The sequence below is a fragment of the Chanodichthys erythropterus genome, chromosome 10 (assembly GCF_024489055.1).
Source record: "Chanodichthys erythropterus isolate Z2021 chromosome 10, ASM2448905v1, whole genome shotgun sequence".
In the NCBI taxonomy this organism is placed as follows: Eukaryota; Metazoa; Chordata; class Actinopteri; order Cypriniformes; family Xenocyprididae; genus Chanodichthys; species Chanodichthys erythropterus.
In genome coordinates this window covers 44,571,889-44,583,539 of record NC_090230.1, presented here as the reverse complement: position 1 = coordinate 44,583,539, position 11,651 = coordinate 44,571,889, and the positions used below count along the sequence as shown (strand labels likewise).

Here is an 11,651-nt window from a genome sequence, read left to right as displayed (position 1 = left end):
GTAAAGATATTTATAATAAAAACGTTTTATATTTCAAATAAATGCTATTCTTTTGAACATTCTATTCAAACAATCCTGAAAAAAATGTATTACATTTTCTACAAGAATATTAAGCAGCAGAGAAGTTTTCAACATTGATAATAATAAGAAATGTTTCTTGAGCATCGAATCAGCATATTAAAATGATTTCTGAGGACCGGAGTAATGGCTGCTGAAAATTCAGCTTTGTCATTACAGAAATAAATTGCATTTTAAAATATATTAAAACAGGAAACAGTTACTTTTAATATTTCGCAATATTAGTCATATTTTTCATCAAACAATTGCAGCCTTGGTGAGCATAAGAGACTTCTTTCAAAAACATTTTTAAAAATCTTACCGACACTAAACTTTTGAACGGTAGTGTATGTACATATTTCATGTCTCAATATACAGTCAAACATATCAAGAAAGATATAAAATTTGGGGATTTGACACTTTTTATTGAAAGACACATTAGAGGATTGATACAGAAAATTGGATATGAAACAAAAGGGCCAAGAATGGACAAGCTGGGTTCAGTCTAAGTTTATTGAGATGAATGGGAATGCTAACACGTATCTTTCTGCAAGCCTCATAGACCTCTATTTATTGGGAGCCCATGTGTCCATGTCCATGTGAGCACCACAGATAAACCTGACAGAGCCATATGTATTAACTTCTATATTATGGCTCAGGTGAGATTATTTTAACACATTTTCTACAAACATCTTTAAATAAGCTTTTCTTCATTTGGCTCTGAATCAAGCTCTCACCTTGAATTAAAATATCTGTTTCCCTTTTATTCTGTGATTTTAACCACAGATGACAGTTTGCCACGCAGAATGATTAGAATTACAGAGAACCTTTTATGACTAAGTGCCGGAATGATATTAGTTTCAATAGTCTCTTATGAAAAAACATCTGATTGAGAGAAAACGTAGCCGAGTCCGTCACAATTCATGCTGCATCTGATTACAGTGTATCTCTATAGACAAGCTCTTTCCCTTAATGATTCAGCCTTGAGCAGAATATTCTCCCAATGAAAGATCCTGTCTAGGTAATGAGCCTTGAGAATTGGCCATTCAATAATATGAAATGTTTCAAACTGGCTCTCAATGGGGCCTCGCACAAATAAGCTATTGACTCAACAAGGACCTGGGAGTGATGAAAGGATACCAGAGACTCAGAGATGTTTTTATTTCCACTTCGAGTTTCTCTGAGGAAAACCCACATACACATAAAGAGGTGCACAAACACACCTAAGCCCAAACTGCACATAATCAGCAGCCAAACTCATCAAAATGGAAATTTAGCACCTCTTGGATGATCATGCAATGGCCACATAAGGCAGATAAAATGTAAAGTAAAACGGAGTCTCATGTGAGTCTCATGTGGCTTTATAGTCAATGAAAAAAGAATAAGCCAGACAAATTGTTATATTTTGGTATGTTAAAAAAACAAAAAACAATTATACATATCCATAATCCAAAAACACTCGAATACAACTCCATGATTTTAAAGACAATTTGAAATAGAGTGATGCAGGGATGAGGTCAGAACCCGGAAGATTAATTCACCGCTGGTTACTTTGAGATTTTCCTATGGGGTTTTATAATGGGGTTTTTCAATTTATGAGTAAAATAAAGCCTGTGATAAACATAACTTCACAATACTTTTGACATTTTGTTCTACAACGTAAACTGCATACACACCCCAAAATGTAAATTTTCAAAAATGAATATAACTGCTTCAAAATGCACATTTTCGGTATGGGTATGTGTAATTTACGTTGTAGAACAAAATTTCAAAGCATTGTCAACTTCTGTTTACTTTATTTTAAAACCCTATAAGAAAATCACAAATGAACTAGGGGTGAGGTTTTAAAATCATCCCTGCACCACTCTATTTAATATACTTTCATAATGTGTATTATGAAAGTATTTCTGAATGAAGATGACTAATGAATTCTACACAGTAAGGCCAGGAACATTTAGAATAGCCATAAATCAGAACCTGACAGTTTTTGCACCAAACAGACAATAGTTTTTACTTTTATTTTGGCCGATCTCTAATCCAGACTTGCACACAAACTGCACTGCAACCATTTCCCAAAACATAATTTGTGTGGAAATATTACGAAGTCTGTAAACAGGACGATAACACAGGCCAGAGATGGGACGCGACGATGACTTGCTAGCAGAGCAAACACTGTACCACACACAACAAGCTCACTGCTCGCGATGCTCGAATATAGAAAGAAAAATATAAATATTGAATTCAGAGTGGGAGTTTATATAAATTTATCTCTGAAGGGAACTGACCACCTTCAGAAAAGTTTCAATGGAATTTTATTTTCCTATTACCTCCGTATAAAGTAGTGTTTAAGCGCAGCGCTGCTTACTTTGTGTACAGCGGTACACAAAAAAATTGCTGTTCCATAAGCGCCACCTACTGCCACAGAGTGAATCTGCATTTTCATTCAGTCTGTCTGCTGTTTTTGTTTTACGCAGGTGTGTCTTTTGTCGCATAATTTCACAAATCTGAAGTCAAAAAATATATTGGCAACCGGTATCGGAATCGGCCAATTCGCTCGTTAAAAAAAAAAAAAAAAAAAAAAAATCGGCCTTAAAAAAAATCATGATTGGTGCATTACTGTTTAATTAATAAATACTAGGGTTGTAGCAGTACATGTATTCGTCTCGAACCATCATGGTACGGACGTCACAGTTCAGTGCATGCAGTCAAATGATGAATACAGCCAGTCACAGGCAATCCACACTCCAATCCAGAAGGGGATATGCGCGGTAATGCAACACTGTTTGCTAACCACCACAACAGGAAAAAGAGCAGAAGAAAAAGATGATCTATGCACCTACCCAAAACATTTTTTAGACAGCATGCAAGAGCTTGCTAGTAGCCTATACGCTGAGTTTCGATTCATTTTTGTGATGCGCTCCACAAACCTCACGGAAAGGAAACTGGGATGGCAGAAAGCGTCATCATGTTTGCTTTCTTTATTTTCAAAAAGCATTATGTTTTGTTTTTAATATAAGTGTACACAAATAAAAATGTACAAGTTTCAAATGATGTCTTACTCTTATCTGTATGATCATAAATGACAAAGTATTTTAAGTTGCCACTGTTATAATGAGACAAAATCATTTGGCATACTACAGTCCAGTGATGAAATATGCAAGTCTACAAAAGAAATATGACCTATGCAAGTGTGCATTCTGTTTACTGCTTAGTGCTTAATATACTAAAGGAGGCTGTACTGTACAAACTACCTCAGGGGGGACTAAATGACGCTAAATGGTAATTTGCTAAACTGTAATTTGCACTACTGTCTGTTCAAAATAAACGAAAAGAAACCTTGCATTGCGTATTTGTTGCTTTTTCCTGTTGTACCGAACTCGTATTAAACCATGACCCCAAGACCGAGGTACGTACCAAACCGTGACTTCTGTGTACCATTACACCCCTAATAAATACATTTAACAAATGTAGATTTTGTATGTTGTCTTTGAAGGATACGAAAGCTAATAGATTAAGTTATATATTTTAATTGTTTTAAAGTCAATCATACCTTCATTGAAGCTGTCTGGGACGTTTGCCACCAGCAGGCACAAGAACCACTCCCCATTCCTCACGTGAAGCAGGGCTTCGGCCACCTCAATGATGGGCAGCAAAGAAGGCAGCTCTGTTGGGAGCAGTTAAATTTAAAATCAATTTTCAAAAGTAATTTTCCTAGTTTAAGACAGATTTATAGTTTTATCTTTAAAGACAGTAAATAAAGGACAAAAAATCAGATAAAGACAAATTACAGGCACAGCTGAAGTATAATTTTAGCTAGGTCTTCATTTCTGACATGCTGAAGAGAGGATTGTTGATCGTTGAAACTTGTCAAGCGAAGTTTTTAAACTCTGCTCAACAACAAAGTTTTTAGTTTCACATTAAAAATATTACACCGTTCACCTGCTTGTAGGATGCAGAGAACATCGGCCACTTCCTCCAGGTACACTGGACTCTCAAACAACTCCGAGGACTTGAGGAAAAACTCTCCATTAGAGTCAGCCACCTATTGAAGACAGGAAAATATTTTTAACACTGATGTGTGATAGAATAAATTAAAGATACGTGGCATTTTTATGAAATATTGAGGAAAACATGCATTTTTTTTTTTTTTTTTAGTCTTTTATAAATGTAGTTTTTCGGTTTTGCAGTGTTGTGAAAATTAAAGAACCATATTACATATATTATTCGGTTGGTATTTTTAATATTTTGGTTTATGTTCACCAAGGCTACATTTATTTAAACAAAATACAGTAAAAACAGTAACTGTGAAATATTATTATAATTTAAAACAACTGTTCTGTTGTAATATATTTTAAAATGTAAGTTATTCCTGGGATGGCAAAGCTGAATTTTCAGTAGCAATTACTCCAGTTTTCAGTGTCACATGATCCTTCAGAAATCATTCTAATATGCGGATTTGGTGCTCAAGAATATTTTTTATTATTATCAATGTGGAAAACAGTTGTGCTGCTTAATATTTTCGTGGAAACTTAGTTTTTTCTTCAGTATTCTTTGATGAATCAAAAGTTCAAAAGAACAGATTTTATTTGAAATGGATATCTTTTGTAACATTATAAATGCTTAATATGTTTTGAAATTGCAATCTTTACAAATTTCTGCACAACTATTGAGACCAAACGGCAAGTCCAATTTCAATGGCATACAAAGTCTAAGAAAAAGTATTTTGACATTGAAAAAAATTACACACTTCCTCTGTAAAATGTATGTGAATGTGAAGGACAGATCATTATTCAGGAGTAAATAAAATGACACTAAACCTTGTTCATAATGGCCAACAGTTCACTGAGAGCCAGTCTGAGTCTCCTGAGAGGATCACTGTGCTCAAACTCCAGAGTCAATCCGTGCTGCAGCTGAGAGACCAGGATGCTCTCGCCATTAGAGCCTCCAGCCTTATGCCTGTACGGAGACAATTTGGTCAGATATATATCATCAGATATCTAAGCAGAATTCAGTCCATAACATTCCTCTCAGTTTCTCAGAGCACTTCTGAGAGAGACTAACTTATCAGATATATTATGCCAATGATACAAAACAGCCACCCAGAAGAACATTCTTCTGAACACACCTAAGCTGCTGCTCTTTTCTAGCATCCTGTTCCAGAGCATGGAAATCCACAGACAGCAGTGCAACAATAGAGTTCACCGCCTCCACCCCTGACAGCAGTCGCAGGATGAGCTTCTTGTCCTGTGCCCAGGCATTGCTCTGATCCGCAGGGGCACAGAGAGCCATCCTCACCAGACAGGGCAGCAGGAGCCGCAGCTCTGGGTCACTTAAAGCTGCTAGTCTGGCCACATCTACCTTCTGCATTGCCTCGAATGCATATGGGCTCACAAACTGAAGACTGGCACTGTCTGCCATTCTGCTGTGAAGAATGGATGGAAACGAAAGAGAAAGGAATTGTTTAACTTTTAAAAAAAAGTTTACAGTAACCACACGATATTAGTAATTACCTGTATTGCCGTGACTGCAATATCATAATAATATATGAAAATGAGACTGTTTAAATGTAAATGTGTAAAATGAAAATAATATATATATATTTTTTTTTTAAATCACAGTTGTGACTAAAACCCACGCTGGCAAAAGTATTGTGGTATTACCATGTTTTTGGACATGTACTATGACATTCCTTGAAGTATAGTATAGTAGTAGTCGTCTTTATATATAATAGTAACGTTACATTAATAAAACAGTATCATTGTATAAGAGTGAGTTTACTTCACTTTTAGGAGTATTTATAATAATTTCAATTTCAGTTTTAACATGTGTTGCTCTAAAAATGTTGAAATTAATATTTAAAACACTTTAAATGCTCACTGTGGAGAGAACTGTCCTCTGCCCACTGTCCAGCATAACCAACAAACTTATGCTTAATGTATCAAACTCTGGCTAAAACGTTATTTTAGCAGAATGTAATACAAGTATATTTTGTATCAGAAAGAACCGTGTGACAGCAGTGGGACCGTCTTACCTGGAGTTTACCACAGCCGATGGCTTCAAAGGAAACACAAGCCCCGGTGAGGCCCGAAGGACCGCGGTCTGTAGTGATTCTCTGGCCGAAAGGAAGTTGAGCGTCGTCGGTCAAAGTAGCAGAGTTCACCGCTAAGCTAACAGGCTAGCTGCTAGAGCTATCCCGCTTGACGAGACCCATTCATCAAGATTTAACTGACTGAAGCACTATAATTACAAGATTAATATTTATATGCTTCATATAATTCACTTATTCTGTATTAAAACGATATGTGTCCATCAGACTGTTTACAGACAGCAAGCTAAAAGGTAGAATGGTGAATGATTTTAGCACAAGCGCTCATCTTCCCTGCGGTGTGCATGCTGAACTCTGACTGCGTCTCAAAACCTAGTGAGCCGCCTACCCAGACACCATTGTTTGGACATCATAGCCTAGGCGTGTTCATAGTTAAATTATGGTAACAGTGCAAGAAGTATGGTACATTACAATAAAGGCAAAAAAATAAAAAATAATAACTATGTACATATAAAATGAAAATCGTACATGCATGTGATGCCCAGAAATGCTGTCTAGGTAAATAACTCAAGAGGGTTTGAGACACAACCATGAGACTAGTTTTAAATTGTAGCAGTCAGCAGCAAAGGCAAGTTTCTTCGATAACTATTTTCCCCATTCAACTATTTTCCATTCTATCCCAGATTTTAAAATGTAATAGTCATAATTATTTAATTATAGGACATATGTTTTTAACCTTTTATTTATTAAAATTAGTTTTGGCACAGTAAATTTAGTCTAAATGTGGTATTTGTGTTCAGATTTACTAGTTGTCATAGTAACTCTAGTTTAAATGTGTATTCATAGTATGGCCATAGTAAACAGGGGCACAACCTAAAGACGAATTGGTAGAACAATGTAATTAAATAATTATATCCATTAGGCATAAAGGAAAATATGGGATTTGCCATGAAAAACGGTACCTTAACATTTGAAGTTATTATCAATATTTATTATTTAGATTTAGAATATGAATGCTTTCCCTTCAGATACTATAGTTCTGTTTATAGTCACACTAAGTTGATTTTCAGTAAACTGCTGTGTAATCTAAATGTGGGTGAGCTCTGACCTTCAAGTGCTTGACCCTATAGCTCCTCACATGCTGTACATCACACACACTTGCATTTGGAAAGCATGTAGAACTGGTGTGGGAGGTAAGAGAAATCCCAGGGTCTTTGAATATCAGCATACAGTTTATTCTGAACAGAGTAAGATACAGGAAATAGATCTTTCTCTGTGCACAAACACTGCATTTCCAACAAGCACCCAGATCCGACTGTAAAGTCCATTTACACCACACATTTCTTTGTCACACTCAAAGAAAAGTGATTTTGGTCTAAAAGTGTCCATTATCACTCAGAAATGGTGCAAACAGGAGAGCCAATCAGGGAGGGCGAGGTGAAGTGAAATGAATGAACTTCTAAAGTGGGAGGGGCTAGAAGCTCATTATAGGTCTTTGTTATCTTCATCAAAGCCGCAAGTCTCCATCAATTCGATCAGATTTCAGATTTCACATCACAGTCCCTCCCCCCAAAAACCACAAGCACAGAAAAAACATCAAGTTGACTTTTTATTCCTAAAACAGAAGCAGTGCCACCCAAATCTGGTGCGGCATTCATATATAATTATTTATATATTGCAGTTTTTCGTTTTTGTGTCTAAATGTGTGGTATAAAATACAATATACGACAATGTACCTCTTTATTTTAAACACAGTGAACTTCATTGCTGTACAAGTCCCGTGCAGCTAAAGCTTAGCTGTAATTGTGTCCACACGCAAAGGCGCGGACAGAAACCCCCTATCTGGTCTCCTCTGTACATCGTGACAATACAAATAATCTGTCTCCCTTACAAAAAATAATACTCTAAAAGCAACCTACCGCAACTTTATTTTATTCATCTTTTTAGTGGGTTTTTTGTTGGTTTGTTTTTGTAATTAAGACGATTACATATATTTTTGACCAATTGCTTTAAAGCAGGAAGGCAATACAAACCTTCTAGAACTTTTATATATAAAAGAGGTTAAGAAATCAGACAAATTATACATTTAAAAACTTACAATAAATAAGACAGATGCAGGCATTTCATTTGGATATAATCCCATCCAAAAGAAACAGGGAATTAGAGGTCTTAAAACCAAGAATTCATTCTCTCATTTCATAGAGCATCAAAGTCCCTTTCCATCAGATTCTATACAGATTACTTCTCCATACATTGATTATACAACTGGCCGAATCCATGATAACCGAGGATCCGCGCTCAACCGTCGAAGTAGCGTGGAACCAGGGATGTAGGACACCACCAGTCAGCACTTTCGTCGTCTTTCTTTGGCCTCCACATCACCGAAAACTCATTCAAGGCCTACGTTCGTATCCTCTCTTTCTCTTCGAGTGAGTGTTATGAACACCAGACGTCTGATTCTCCTCCACAGTGCTGGGTCTCGGGTGTAGTGACTGCCTAGCCAGATCGTCTCCGATGTAACTCACGTACATATAAAGTCCAGCACTGTAGTTATCTGTTGGGTTGTGTTTAGATCCACCTTTTCTTCACTCCCCTCTTTTCGTTCCCTGATAAGGTCCTGCTCTCAGTTCTGCTCTGTAAGTGTTACAACATGGTCATGATGAAGTTGTACATTTGATTGAGCACCACAAAATGGATGGGCAGGCAAGAGCGGCGGTCCTGGGTCGCAGGGTCACAGGTCAGCCAGGAAAGGGCGTTGTACTGCTCCAACACAAATCTGCGAAAGAGAAACATTTTGGCATATTCAATATTAGCCATCATTATATTTTATTTATAATACACTAGATAGAAGATGGCTTTTCAAACACTTAGAAGAACATTACCTGAGAACATCAGAGGTCTGATTGGAGTCCAGAGGGTGAGAGTGTTTGCTGTGCAAAAGTTCATCTGATTGCACTGAAGACACATGGAGGTGTAGAGAGGCCTGGAGTAGGGAAGGAGATAGGCAAAAAGAAATTTTCAGCCGACAGAATCTATTAATCCACGCCCACCCAAAAACAAGCTACAAAGCGTACAGTGTTTCCTCTCATTGTCAGGGCCTGTTATGAATTAAATTTACAAGCCCATGAACAAGTAAACACGAGACGGCAGAAACATTCATACCACTGTTTACAATTTCCTTAATTAGGGAACAGTTTGCTCCAGACTTTTTAATTGTGTACAAGTCAACAAGTCAGCAAAAAAACTAACAGCTGCTTATCAAATCAAATGCTTTGCCTTAATTCATGTCAACACATTTTGCGAGTCCCTGTTTTCTTTCCTGGTCTTTCTTATCCACACCAACATCAGTCTGGCCCAATCCCTGAGTACTGAATTAATAAAAATCCCTCATTGCAGGATTCTTTATAAAAGCTGCATGAGGAGGAAACAGGAGGTCATGTGACCTGGACATGACAGCAAAGACTACAGATATAGAAAGACAGTTCACTTCTATTACTTGTGAATGGGAGAAATTGCAAAGCGCAATATGGCCGAATATATCCTGCCTTCTAAGTAAATGAGCCAACTGCTGATTGGTAAAGTCATTACGTCACTGCAGCTGCTGTTAAAAGCTCTAGTTATCATAAAAACTCAGGACCGCATATGCGCATTAGCTGGTCTAGACTGAAAAATAAGCATTTTTAATGCTATTTGAGCATACGAAACAACACATGTTGTTGCTGATTTGAAATATGTTATTTAATTGTTATTTAATTTCAGGATTCCCCCACTCAAATAGACAGGACATGGTTTTGGTTGCCCGAAATAGCTGTCCGGAGGCGTTGCAAATATGGCCACCGAGTGAACGGACTTTCCTTGAAAGATATTTTGATGACAGGTAGATGGGTTTAGTATCACAAGGAGGTGATACTCCGCTTTCTTTTTTTTTTTTTTGGAGCAAATCACTCTCCATATAGTCTAACAGCTTTTAAAAAATTATCATTTTGTGCTTGTATGCAGTATTTGTTTGGGGATGAATCAGGATTTGCTCAAGAAATGTAATATATACAATTATTGCAATACAAATTTTACAAATCCCAATAGAAGCATTTCTACATTATTAGTCAAGAGCTGTTACCTTTAAGAAAAGGGGACACTGGTTCTGTGCCTGAGGACATGCGGACCAGAACCAGTCAGGCAGTGGACCTGCTTTAGCTGTAGAGACGAAATAGCCCAGAGCTAATGGCTGCTGGAGGATATTGGGAGCTTCTTCATGAGACTCCATTCGGTCTGTACTTTGACCCTGAAAAAGATGAAAAGACATGAAGATGTCAGTTACAGTAAATCACTTAAAGCTTTAAAAAGCTGATTAAAGTTACAACTAATCAATCATTGTGTCTTCTATTCAAAGTTCATGTAATGTAACCTTGACAAGGCCTTACGAGAGAATATTCAAATTAATTATTTTTAACTTGTCTCTCCGTTACCTTGCTCCCATCTCCTCCATGGGGGTACTGGGATCCAGGTGAGTGAACTGGTGACGTGGTGGGTGAGGCAGGGAGGATGTTTATGATGTCAGGATCAACCAGGTCATTACCTTCCTGCTCCAGTAGGTCAAAGATGCCACCGATTGGATCCGATCCATCTAAAGCAAGAATTCAGAATAATTTACTTGTATTAACATGATGATTTAAATCTGGTACAACTGTTTCTTATTGCAACATCTCCAAGTAGGACAGGAACAGAGGCCAAGTAAAATAATGTGGAGGAAAAAAAAAAAAAAAAAAAAAATTGTCCCTCACCATTGCCGCCGTTGAAGGCAAGGTCAATGTTCTCGTGCGGGTAGTTGGAGCTGTTGACTTGCACAACAGCAGAGGTGGGGAACACCAGGATGTGTGTGCAAGACGTGTCCTGTGGTGTGCTCAGCTGGGACGTCTGCATGTTCAGAGTTGTACTTCGACCAAACACCGAACCTGTTGAGACAGAGTCTGGACAAAGAAAAAAAAAGACAAAAACAGATTATAAATGATAGACTGAAAATGAAATGAAGATTATTCATGGACGGAAGTACTATTATTAACAGTTATTTCCATCAGTGAATCAGGTTTGACTGAAATTTACTTTAAATAAGTTCAATCCAATATGAACAAGAATTTTTTTCATTTTTTCCTTGCAAAGGCATCCTAATATAATATTTATACACACACACACACACACACACTAGGATGCCTATGCAAGGAAAAAATGGTTCTTGTTTATATTGGATTGAACTTATTTAAAAGTAAGTTCCATATAAAACCTGTATCTCTCAAAGCTATGTGAGTGATGGGCAAAATCCATCAGATGTAATACATCTTGATACTATGACAGAATAAAAAGCTTTTGTCAAATAAAGCCATCGATCTTTAGTATCATCACACCAGCACGGGAATCAATAGGAGTGTAGAAAGGTGTTTTATGAGATCGAGACACACACACAGGAGCATATATCAGATAGGGACAGCAGACACATGCAATGTGACACATTGAGGCTATCATTCACATCCACAGCAAAAAGACGCGCGACTAC

At 37.1% G+C, this 11,651-nt stretch overlaps 2 protein-coding genes across 4 annotated transcripts in view; both read right to left on the bottom strand.

Annotated features, from left to right (window-relative positions):
- Positions 1 to 6,453, bottom strand: part of ints2 (integrator complex subunit 2) — a 25,864-nt gene extending 19,411 nt beyond the window's left edge. For 2 of the 3 annotated variants that reach the window (XM_067399289.1, XM_067399291.1), the window contains exons 1-5: positions 6,089 to 6,453; positions 5,183 to 5,476; positions 4,875 to 5,013; positions 3,997 to 4,099; positions 3,608 to 3,721 (exon numbers count right to left, since the gene is read on the bottom strand). In XM_067399289.1, the coding sequence (XP_067255390.1) occupies positions 3,608 to 3,721; positions 3,997 to 4,099; positions 4,875 to 5,013; positions 5,183 to 5,475 (649 nt within the window). In that variant the 5' untranslated portion in view covers position 5,476; positions 6,089 to 6,453. Of the gene's footprint in view, positions 1 to 3,607; positions 3,722 to 3,996; positions 4,100 to 4,874; positions 5,014 to 5,182; positions 5,480 to 6,088 lie in introns of all 3 variants that reach the window. The other variant, XM_067399290.1, reaches the window with a different exon arrangement.
- Positions 6,454 to 7,679: 1,226 nt separating this feature from the next.
- Positions 7,680 to 11,651, bottom strand: part of med13a (mediator complex subunit 13a) — an 88,482-nt gene continuing 84,510 nt past the window's right edge. The window contains exons 26-30 of the mRNA XM_067397876.1: positions 10,885 to 11,070; positions 10,570 to 10,727; positions 10,221 to 10,385; positions 8,986 to 9,086; positions 7,680 to 8,879 (exon numbers count right to left, since the gene is read on the bottom strand). Of these exons, the coding sequence (XP_067253977.1) occupies positions 8,747 to 8,879; positions 8,986 to 9,086; positions 10,221 to 10,385; positions 10,570 to 10,727; positions 10,885 to 11,070 (743 nt within the window). The 3' untranslated portion in view covers positions 7,680 to 8,746. The remainder of the gene's footprint in view (positions 8,880 to 8,985; positions 9,087 to 10,220; positions 10,386 to 10,569; positions 10,728 to 10,884; positions 11,071 to 11,651) is intronic.